Below are 11,854 nucleotides of genomic sequence, written 5' to 3'. Positions count from 1 at the left end.
GCCAAGTTACACCCAAGCACACTTCAGGCCCCTGTCTGGCAGCTTCTCCTGCTGGACATGATGTGAGGCTAGTTCTTTCCTCTGCTTTTGAGAAGAGGTCAGTCAATGTTCTAGGTCGTGAGTTCTAGGGCGAGTTGCGGGAATAAGGGCTGTGGCATCTTTGGGTTCCTGTGATGATTTAGAAATGTATCCTTGGTTCCTTTCAGAATTTTCAAATGTTCTTTTTTATAAAAGGTTTCATAAGCTTCAGCATTTAAGTGTCTGAAAGACATTGGTCACACATGTATTTGTAATTGTCCAGTTCAAGAGTAATAGATTTGCTGCCCTAGCCAGATTTTCTCAGTGGTTGGAGGGTGGCCCTAGGACTGAAGGGTCTCTGGTTCATTTCCAGTCAAGGGCATATACCTAGGATGCGGGAGGCAATCAATGGATGTGTCTCTCTCACATTGACGTTTCTCTCTCTGTATCTCCCCCTCCCTTCCACTCTCTTTTAAAATCAATGGGAGACAAATATCCTCCTGTGAGAATTAACAACAACAACAAAACAAGGAGTAAGAGATTTGCTACTGTGTAACACAAAGTGGAACCTTTCAGCTTAGTTTGTGACCCCAAACTAGATGACATGGTAGCAGGACAGGATTTCCTTGGACATGTGAAAGAATTCAGCGGTGCAGTGGATGGAGTCAAGAAATAGAAAAATAAAAGCAAAAGGTTGTTGATTCTTGCTTCTTATCCCTTCTCATCTGTCTTTTTATGCGACAAATTTACATAAGGATCCTTGGGTTTGCTTGGTTCATTCAAGAAAGTGGATACATTTTATCTGAATGAAGACCACCCCTGCTCAATGATTCATTTATTCCCCAGACATTGACTGATCCTCTGCCCACTGGAAAGAGCAGGGCACACCCACACACAGGATGATAGTGTAGGTGCTGAAGTCTTATAAGGAAGGGGGCGAGGTGTCCCCGAAGTCGTACAGAAGAAGCAAAAGAAGGGGAGAGGTAGTGGGACTCGAGGGGACAGCACGCAAGTGTAAATGGCCTCAGCCAGGGCAGTTTGGTGTTTGGGAAACAATGATTCCCTCTGTGGACGTTGATTGTGATGAAGCTGGGTGGTGGCAGCAGCCAGACTCTCAGATGTTGTGCCAGGCACCCCTTTTCATGCCCTGGGGTAGCCAGAGCTGACTCCATTTCATTACATTACCTTTCATGTAACTTGGGCAATTCTAAGCAATGTATAGATTTTTGTTGGGAGTAAAATGAATGATAATAATGGTTTGGATGGAAGAGCAGCTGTCAGGGATGGACAGAGTTGGTCTTTGGCTCAATTTCATGGAACTTTTAATTGCATCCAGCTGGGAAAGGCTCCCCCACCCCTAAATTTTAAAATGTATTCTGCAAGAAGGAAGTAACATTTACTGAGCTTTATTTACAAAGCAGAGTGTTTGTCTAGTTAGTTTTTTTTGTTGTTGTTATGTAGGATTTATTGGGGTTACATTAGTCGACATGAACATATAGGTTACATGTGTGGATTACTAATTTACAATATCTGTATATAAGACCATGTGCCCACCACCCAAAGTCAAATCTTCTCCTGTCACCTGATATTGCAATCCCTTTCTTCCTCCACCCCCCTCCCTCTGCTGTTTGTGTACATAAGTTTCACTTTTATATCCCACATATGAGTTAAATCATATAGTTCCTTAGCTTTCTCTGTTTGACTTATTTCACTTCGCATAATGTTCTCTGGTCCATCCATGTCTTTGGCTAGTTTAGTATTGCATATCCTACTGAGGTACATGCTCCCTGAGATGTAGTAGATGACAACAAGAATAACAACAAAAACCCTTCCAGAGTAGAGGATGGTAGGGGTTGGGGTAATATAATATTAAAAATAACTGCCATTCATCACAGTTCCTATCTCCAACGGGCACTGTGGGAGGTGCTTTACAAACACTCTGTACATTCCTGCAGTCCTGTGAGACAGGGCTTATCAAACCCACCTACTTCACAGATGAAGAACCTGGGGCTCTTAGGGCCAGCTAATGTCCCCAGGATCACATAGCTAGTAAGTGACAGGCAGAGATTGGATCCCTGGTCTGAATTCCTCTAAAGTCCATGCCGTTCCCACCCATCCCAGACTGTGCCTAACCTTCTGACTCATAAATCATTTTTCTTCTCAGTACTGCATAATGCATCCCAGGCAATAAAAAGAGGGACCCTGGGCCCAAGGCACTAAAAGCAGGCCTAAGGAAGGAAGGTGACAGTGTGAATCAAACACAATCTGGGTATCGTCTGTGGCCTTTATTTACCAAGGTTCCTCCTGCCCAAGTCCCAGGGTCCCTTGAGAGCTGAGATGCTGGCATTTCATGCATTTTTCCACATGACAGCACCCTTCCCCTGGGCTTCCCCTGTGTGCCCTCCTGTCCATCCCTGGATTCTGGCCTGTTGACCAGCTTCTCACTGTTGCCTCCTCTGAAGGCTGTGGCTACTCACAGTGCAACAGCCCCAAAACTCCTACCTCCCCTACACCCCCACTGCCCTCAGCTTAGAACATTTCTACTCCCTGCTGAAGTACTGATCATCCATCCCTCACCCTGGAACTGCTCTGATGGAAAAATCTCTTTGAATTTGGGCAGTGACCTTTAGATACTCAGATATCCTGCTGGATGTCTTCTGCACATTCTTAACATGCTTTCCAAATGAATTAATGAGTACAGTATGATTGGGCCCATAATCTACCAATTTGGGGATGTCATCCTGAAGTTAGAAAGAAGCTTTGTTAGAATACCTGCTGTTTACAGTAGGAGTTTAATGGGGTGTCTTATTTGAAACTAGCCACTGAACGCATACACGGATGAATCAGTTTATCTAGGTGGTCAAATTCCAATGCCTCCTTCATAAGTGGTAGATACAGAAAGATCATGGAAATCACTGTGGAGCAAACATCTACAGAGGCTAAATTCCCCCAAACTTGGAGCCCCCTTGTAGGTGAAAAATGGTTTCTATGTAGACATGCTCATCCTAATTACAAATTAAAAATAATTATCTTTTCCTCCCACTGTTTCATGTCTGTGTGTCTTACCCCAGGAAAATAATCATTTTCAGTGTACCTGATGGCACCTGTATAGGTGTTCAGGTATGTTCAGTCATGCAGAGGGTAGCAGAAACTCACAAGATTTTGGTCATGCATCAAAAGGAAAGAGATAATTCTCAGCCAACTGAGTTTATATAGGCTATCTCAAAGGGAAGTGTAGGAAAGTGTTATTGAGTGAAGATGGCAAACCCACTCAACTGATATTTGTAGGATCCTATGAAAATTACACGGGATCCTGAATTTGAAATCTCCTGTCACATGGTAGTCACTGAAAAAGTTGGAGAATTTAAGGCAAATTTGACCTTCTCAGAAATTCCTCCAAGAAATGGAGGTTATTGTCATAACAAATTATAATTGTTCTTTTAGCACCTAATATGTAACAGTGTATGGGAGAGATTACAAGGTCTCGTCTACGTTTTGTCTTCCTCTCCTTTGTGGGCTATGGGAAAACTACATTGCCAGTCCACTTGTTGTTAGGAAGGGTCATCTACCTGTTGTCACTGAGAGCTGATCAGAAATAGTGTCACATCCAGACATCCGGGAGCCAGTATGGCAGTTCCAGCCTTCCTATTTCATTCAACAGCAAGCATAGCATCCCTGTGTTGAGATGGTGGGACTACCATCTTGAATTATCCCAGATCCCTGAGGCATCCTATAGAGGAGATCGCCTGCCCAACTGCATCCAAATTTATATGCGCACAAAAGGCTTTTGTTATGTTAAGTCATTCATATTTCAGTTTTCCTCTGTCTCATCAGCTTGCAGTTACTTCAACTGACTAATACACAGCAACGTTATCTGCTGTTAGGTGTATTTAAATAGTTTAATTATAAACATAATTCTGTATATAATGCATGTATTCTCTTGGAAAAAATTCTAAAAGTAGATAACTGCTTCCTTGTGAAGTCCTTCCAAATTTCAGCCTCCTACTCAGAGGTGACCCTAGCTAACAGCGTGGCTATAAGCTTAAAATGCAAAGGGTCTGAATATTTCAGGTTTTTTAAATATTGCTGAAACTTTCAAAAATGCCATACCATTTACATGCTCAAATTTTTTATGTGAATATTTTTTACTTTCAAATATGTTTTATCATTCCTTTAAATTTTGGTTAGAATAGTGGGCAAAAATATCTCTTCACTCTTGTTTTAATTTGTATCTCCCCCATTTTCAAATTTGATTGAAAATAATACTAACTTCATTCCTTTCCCATACAAACATGAATTCATGCAGTAATGTTCTGAGCAACAGGATTCCTCTGGGCATGAGTTACCATTCTGAAATTCTGAAATGTCAACAAAACACTTCCCTTTTACTCTGAGAAGTATGGATTCAGTCAGGAGCCAGGGAAGGGGACCTGACAGGACACCATCAGCCAGTGAGGGGCATTGGAAGATTGAGGGGAGAGCGATTGCCAGAATCAACAAGAGAGACCACATGCAGCACCAAGTTCAGAGGGCCCCAGGCAGGATGGCAGTCAGGGTACTCAGTCCAGAGTTCAGGGTAGGGAGTAAGAGCCTGAAGGAGAGTAGGTGGGGAGGAGAGCAATACAGGACAAAGAGCAGGGATAGGCTGGGGAAATCTCTGAATCATCCTCACCAGCTGGATGTTGCAGGTTCTATCTGAAGAATGGCCGGTGGCCTGCCAGACCCCAGTCCTTATCCTTAGAGTCCCGCTGCCTCTGATAGGAAGAGTAAGGCTGGCTCCCTGCATCATTCAGATGAACCACATCTCTTGACTACTCTAGTGGTGTCCGGGGCTGGGAGCTGTCATGATGCCTGCTAGCAGCTGGGGACTTTACACCTGCATGTAGGGCAACCCCACATAGAGGTTGGGGCTATATGAATGAGTGGGGTTGGTGACTGGGGACCGAGAGCTGAGATAGGTCTGGAATACCCAGGAGCTGTGCCTGCTGCAAGGAGGGTGAAATCAGAAGGGGAAAGTCACAGGACTAATCATTTCAGACTCTGCAGACAATGGGCTGGGTGTGGACATGCTTGGAAAAACTATGTGTACATTGTTCCTTGGTCCTACTGCCTGAGGGATTTCTGAGTTCTTGGCACAACAAGGGCAGGTGTCCTGTGGATAGCACTGTTGGCCTACGTTGCCAGCAGATACTGTCTAGGATACCGGATTGGTCTAGGTGCAGATGTTTTCAGGGTGAATGGAAAATCCATGGGAATGGCACCTTAACTTGGGACCTTAACCTGGGGATGTGTGGGGTCCAATGCAGGAAACACCAAGGATGATCCTGTTGAGAGCAGTTCCACCTCCAAGATGGTGTTTGGCCCCAGGGAAGAGGTGCCCATAATGGCACCCTCAGTAACAGAGTCCCATAGGGATATTGAAGTTACGTGAGCAGTTGGAACACTTTGGGTTTCTTCCATGGAAGGGGAAGGCCCAGGCAGTGGGCAGGCTCCCCATTTTGAAACAGTGAATGGTACCCTGCAGTCATCATATATATAAAACAGAAAAAAAATTCTGATTGATGGATTTCAGGCATAAACTTACCACTTTAAATACTCTCCTCTAGGCATCCTTGTCAAGGCCGAGCGTACATCCACCAATACTCAGATACTTTCTCTAACCTTGTTTAGGCAGATGGCAGCTCTGTGGTAACTTAAGTTGCTTATGCCAAGCAGCACAAGGGACTGGAGGCAACCTCGGGCCCAGGAGGCTAGGATTCAAGAATCCATCCTATACATCCTGTATCTAACTGGTACATTTCCAAGATGCAGCCTGTATCTTCTGGTAGTCTATTGTGGTCAAAATTTTAAAAGTGAAACTGCTTATTCCAATAAAGCCTTCCACACTAATCCATTCCACACACATAAGGAAGGCAGAGTAGTCTGTTTGAAATGAAGACTATAAACCCAGAGTCCTGTTAGTCCAGCACCCTTTCTTCCCTTTGGGGGCAGCGGGTCCTGACACCAGGCACAGAAATCTAAGGTTGTCCCTGAGCACAGCTGGGAAAGTTCTGTGCTAGAAGACCTTTCTTTAGACATGGACTTCCTCATGCTTCTGCACAGGTGTATAGAGGTAGAGTCCATTCTGTCCAATACACTGAATGCCAATTTTTCAGCCTGGCTTTCCAGCACTGCCAACAACTTGTGGCCCCCAACCTCTGCGGCCCCAGCACACTCTCCCATCCCATTTTTTATTTCCTCAAGTCCTTATTAACCACCACCTCTGAACTAGATACACATAGGCCCACACTGTCCTCCTAACTACTCGTCTGTTCTATATTGTCAGCATGGGACTGATTACTCTCCTTCCAAACCAGCAGCCCCCATAGGATTTTGCACAGGCCCTTCCCTGGTGTTGATCCCAATCCCTGTCTTTGTGTTCCTAGGCCTGGGTCTGCTTCAAACTCCTTTCTGAGAAAGAGGTCCCTCCCTTGACCTAGTAACCTCTCAGCACTGAGTAATTTGGTAGGCTCTTTCTGTTTTCCCACCTGTACTTTCCTCTTGTGAAATTATTCATAGGTCATGTTGAAATGCCCTCAAAAATAACAGGGCTCTTGGCTCATTTTACTTTTCACCTGTTGCCCCTGTTCCCAGCTTGGTACACAATCTCCTTGACGAATATTCAGCTTTCCTAATCTCAACCAAAACCGATTACAGCTGTGTAGCTGAATCCACTTTAAAAACACAGGGGAAGTGTTTTCTATAAGAGTTCCTTATTCCACAGAGAAGAGAACAGAGAGGAGTAATTTGGGTCTGCAGTTCACAGCATGCAGCCCCTCTAGTTACACCGTGTTCACATTTAAATGATGGGTGCAATTTCAAAGCCTGGCTCACCTGATCACTTTGCTGGGGTCTTGGTACAAAAAGGAAAACAGTTTGCCATGCCCATTGGATCAGAAGAGTCAAATAGACAAAAACCAACAGTATGCTTCCATTTCTCCTCTCTTAGTCTTTACTCTCCTGTTGGCATACATTTTACTTCTACTGTACATTATGTTGTAAATCCTACCATACACTGTTATTATCCTTACTTTAAGCAGTTATCTCTTAAAGATATTTACATAAAGAAGAAAAACACCCTCATGTTTATGGATGAAGTTGCAATTCCTGGTGCTCTTCATTCCTTTGTGTAGATCCAAATGTCTATCTGGTGTCATTTTCTATCTGCCTGGAGGACTTTAACATTTCTTTTAAACATTCTTTAATATTTCTTACAGTGAATGCCTCTTGGTGATTAATTCTTTAAGGTTTTGTATTTCAGAAAAAGTCACCTTTGTTTCGCAATATATTTTCACTCTATATAGAATTTTGGTTGACAGTTTAATTTTTCAGTACTTTAAAGATATTGCTCCACTCTCCTCTTGCTTTCATTGTTTGTGACAAGTAATCTACTCTTACCCTTATCTTTGTTCCTCTGTAGTAAAGTCTCTTTTTTTCTCTAGGTACTTTCAAGATTGTCTGTTTATCATTGATTTTAAGTAATTTAAATATCATGGACCTTGGTGTAGTTCTTTTCATGTTTCTTGTTCTTCCCATTCTCTGTGTTTCTTGGATCTCTGGGTTTACGGTTTTCATCAAATTTGTAGATATTTCATTGAAATACTTTTTCCATCACCCCCCATTTTTCTCTCCTCTGGGGTCTGCAAGTGTATGTATACAGGCCTCTTGAAGTTGTGTCACAACTCATCAGTGCTCCTCTTCATTGTTTTCAGTATTGTGATCTGCGTGTGTTTCTGTGTGTGATCTTAGGGGAAAGTTCCTTCAGTCTGTCACTATTGACTATAATGTTATCTTTTAATTTTTCATAAATGTCCTTTATCATATTGAGGATGTTCCCTTCTACTCATAACTTGCTGAATGTTCTGTCATTAAAAGTTATTGGATTTTGTCAAATACTTTTTCAGCATCAATTGAGATGATCATGTATTTTTCCATTATTTTAGGCATTTACTATATTGTATGAATTGAGATTTGTATGTTGAACCACATTTGGTCATAGTGTATAAACCCTTTCATACGCTCCTTCATTCAGTTGGCTAACATTTTGTTGAGGAATTTTGATTGTATATTCCTAAGGGATATTGGCCTATAGTTTTCTTGTAATGCCATGGTTTGGCTTTGGTATCAAGGTAATGCTGGCACTTCTCAGAATAAGTTAAGAAGTATTCCGTGGACTCTGGGCTTGAGCTCCCCTCCTGGGGAAACACGATCGCTGCTGCCGCCCCAGGACCGGCCAGAGTCGGTCTGGACTCGTGTCCTCTTGGAGCAAGCCGGTGAGAGTGGGCGGCTGGCATTGGCGGCTCCGCTGAGGCCTGCCCGGGCCGCCTTGGGCCGCCGCGCTGTTGCTGCGATGGGGTCTGCCCAGGGCCGCGCCCCCGTCCCGTCCGGCCCGCCCGCCGCCACTGAGCGCATGGGCCGCGCCGGGCTGCGCAGTGCTGCACCGCTTTGGGAGCCGGGCCCCGGGCCCCGCCTCCGCCGCCGCCGCCGCTGCCGCGCGCAGGACAGATTGATTCACTTTGGGGCTATAAGTACTGATGTATTAGGGTGCAGCGCTCATTGTTCATTGATGCAGAGTCTCAAAATGAATATTCAAGAGCAGGGTTTCCCCTTGGACCTCGCAAGTTTCACCGAAGATGCCCCCAGACCTCCAGTGCCTGGTGAGGAGGGTGAACTGGTGTCCACAGACCCCAGGCCTGTCAGCCACAGCTTCTGCTCCCGGAAAGGTGTTGGTATTAAAGGCGAAACTTCAACAGCCACTCCGAGGCGCTCAGATCTGGACCTGGGGCATGAGCCTGAGGGCAGTGCTTCACCCACCCCACCGTACTTGAAGTGGGCCAAGTCACTGCACTCCTTACTAGACGATCAAGATGGGATAAACCTGTTTAGGACTTTCCTGAAGCAGGAGGACTGTGCTGACCTGCTGGACTTCTGGTTTGTCTGCACCGGCTTCAGGAAACTGGAGCCCTGCGACTCGAATGAGGAAAAGAGACTGAAGCTGGCCAAAGCTATCTACCGAAAGTACATCCTTGATAACAATGGCATCGTATCCAGGCAAACTAAGCCAGCCACCAAGAGTTTCATAAAGGACTGCATTATGAAGCAGCTGATTGATCCTGCCATGTTTGACCAGGCCCAGACTGAAATCCAATCTACCATGGAGGAGAATACTTACCCCTCCTTCCTCAAGTCTGATATTTATTTGGAATACACAAGGACAGGTTCAGAGAGCCCAAAGCTCTGTAGTGACCAGAGCTCTGGGTCAGGGACAGGGAAGGGCATATCTGGATATCTGCCCACTTTGAACGAAGACGAGGAATGGAAATGTGACCAAGATATAGATGAAGATGATGGCAGAGACCCTGCTCCCGCCGGTAGGGTGACACAGAAGCTGCTCCAGGAAACAGCTGCCCCTCGGGCCTCCTCAAGTAGACGGTACAGCAAAGGCAGAGAATTCAGATATGGATCCTGGCGGGAGCCTGTCCACCCCTACTATGTCAACTCTGGCTATGCCCTCGCTCCAGCCACCAGCACCAATGACAGTGAGCAGCAGAGCCTCTCCAGCGACGCAGACAGCCTATCCCTCACTGACAGCAGTGTGGATGGCATCCCACCATACAGGATCCCTAAGCAGCACCGCAGGGAGATGCAGGAGAGCGTCCAGGTCAACGGGTGAGTGCCTCTACCTCACATTCCTCGTACTTACCGAATACCAAAGGAAATTCGCGTGGAGCCCCAGAAGTTCGCTGCAGAGCTCATCCACCGCCTGGAGGCTGTTCAGCGGACTCGGGAGGCAGAGGAGAAGCTAGAGGAGTGACTGAAGTGGTGCGGATGGAGGAAGAAGGGGAGGATGGCGATGTGTCCTCTGCCCCCCCTGGGGGCCAGTCATAAGCTGCCTTTGGCCCCGGCCTGGCACAGCTTCCCACCCCGCTACACGGACGTAGGCTGCACAGGGCTGCGGGATGCACATGAGGAGAACCCCGAGATCATCCTGGATGAGCATGTGCAGCAGGTTATGAGGACTCCAGGCTGCCAGTCGCCCGGGCCTGGCCACCGATCCCCTGACAGCGGACACATGCCCAAGATGTCAGGAGTGCTGGGGGGTACAACCTTGGGGCACAGTAAGCACGTGCCCAAATTGGGGGCAAAGCTAGAAGCGGCTGGCCTGCATCTCCATAGGCACAGCCACCACCACAGCCACCATGGTGTGGCCAGGCCCAAGGAGCAGGCTGAGGCCGAGGCCATCCGCCGGGTCCAGAGCAGCTTTGCATGGGGCCCGGAGCTGCACAGTCACACAGCCAAGACCCGAAGCCACTTAGAGAGTGTGGGCACCACCCCCAATGCCAACGACAGCCTGGCCTACAGTGGGAAGGCCGGCACAACCTCCAAAAGAAATGCCAAGAAGACTGAGTCAGGGAAGAGTGCCAGTACTGAGGTGCCAGGCCCTTCAGAGGACTCAGAGAAGAACCAGAAGATCATGCAGTGGATCATTGAGGGGGAGAAGGAGATCAGCAGGCACAGGAAGGCTGGCCACAGGTAAGCAGCACCTTGTGTCCTGGGGGTGTGGGCACAGACATGCAAACTGGCTGGCGACCTCCAGAGCTGCTTTACCAGTGTCCAGAGTGGCATAGCCCCACCCACTGTCTTACTGCAAAACATGTACAATGGAAGCAGTTATTCAAAGGGATCCGGTTCGAGCTGTCACAGCACAAATGCGTTGACGTCTGCCCTGTGTGGACCTGTGATGGGGTGGAGTCCCGGATGCAGCTTTAGTGTCCTGGGCAGGAGTGCCCACTGGTGAGGTGAGGTCAGTCTGAAGTCACCGTGCCTCTCGCTGCTGCCCCACACTGAGGAGGGGGCCTGCTGTCACATAGCTGCTCTCACACATGACACCTCCACATGAGAATGACCTAAGGCATCGGGGCAGTGAGGCAGGTACCTGACCCTTACTCCAGCCGGGGCTTCAGCAGAAGCCTCTGTGTTTACACCTGATCATACCCTCAGCAGTGGGTGGGAGAAGGTTCTTGTTTAGTGTGCATCCCTCTGAGCTCTAGATTATCCCACTGGGCTAGTCCATCCTAAGGTGCACAGGGCTGGCTTAGATGGGCCTAGGCCAGAGGTGGGTGACGCCCAGGGGCCCTGGGCCTGGAGCTGACGGCATCTGTCCTTCAGTGGGTGGACCATCCCCTCGTTCCTCAATCTCAGATTTCCCTGACCCTCAGCATTTTGGCCATCGTTAGGGAGGACTGAATATACATGTGAGGCAAGTGAGCCTGACCTTGGGAATGAGCCCCCCCACCTGTGTCCAGACCCCGTTACAGCCACAAAGCTTGTCCTAGTGAGGGGTCCTCTCCAGGAGCCCCACTCCTGCTCTGGTTGGAGTGGGTTTGATTCTCAGCTTCTCTTAATTTCTCTCTTATGGGTCTGTCCCAGCCAGTCCTCCCACCCCAAAAGAAGGATTTCTATGGCTGAAGTGTTAAGAGGTACATCTAGAAATAGCCTCCCAGGTTCCAGAGGCTCCTGCCGTCAGTCAGATGGGCTATTTTAAATTATGATCTTCAGTGTCCCCACCAGGCCCTCTCTGGCCTCCCAGGAGTCAGGACCATGAGGCTTCTGTCTTCGTTGTTCTTACATAAGGCAGGTGGGCTGGAGGCATGGGTGGAAAGGAAAGGAAGGGGTAGGAGATGGGAAGTGAGGGGTAGGGAGTTAAAAGGGTTGAGAACATGGGGGTGTGGGAGGTTGGGAAGTGGAGAGTGGTGAGGGGTAGCAGGAAGCAGAGGTCTCCCTGTGGCCAGCCTTG

General features: G+C 47.4%; 1 protein-coding gene across 1 annotated transcript; it reads left to right on the top strand.

Annotated features, from left to right (window-relative positions):
* The first annotated feature begins 8,540 nt into the window (after positions 1–8,540).
* LOC118654322 (axin-1-like) lies at positions 8,541–10,594 on the top strand. The gene is given in 3 exon segments (XM_036305645.1): positions 8,541–9,875; positions 9,878–9,930; positions 9,932–10,594. Coding segments are annotated over 3 exon segments (1,968 nt in total). The 5' UTR covers positions 8,541–8,623.
* The last annotated feature ends 1,260 nt before the right edge of the window (positions 10,595–11,854 follow it).

Source organism: Myotis myotis, unplaced genomic scaffold (assembly GCF_014108235.1).
Source record: "Myotis myotis isolate mMyoMyo1 unplaced genomic scaffold, mMyoMyo1.p scaffold_m19_p_4, whole genome shotgun sequence".
In the NCBI taxonomy this organism is placed as follows: Eukaryota; Metazoa; Chordata; class Mammalia; order Chiroptera; family Vespertilionidae; genus Myotis; species Myotis myotis.
The sequence above is the reverse complement of the archived record's forward strand: the minus strand, read 5'-3'. Positions and strand labels throughout refer to the sequence as shown.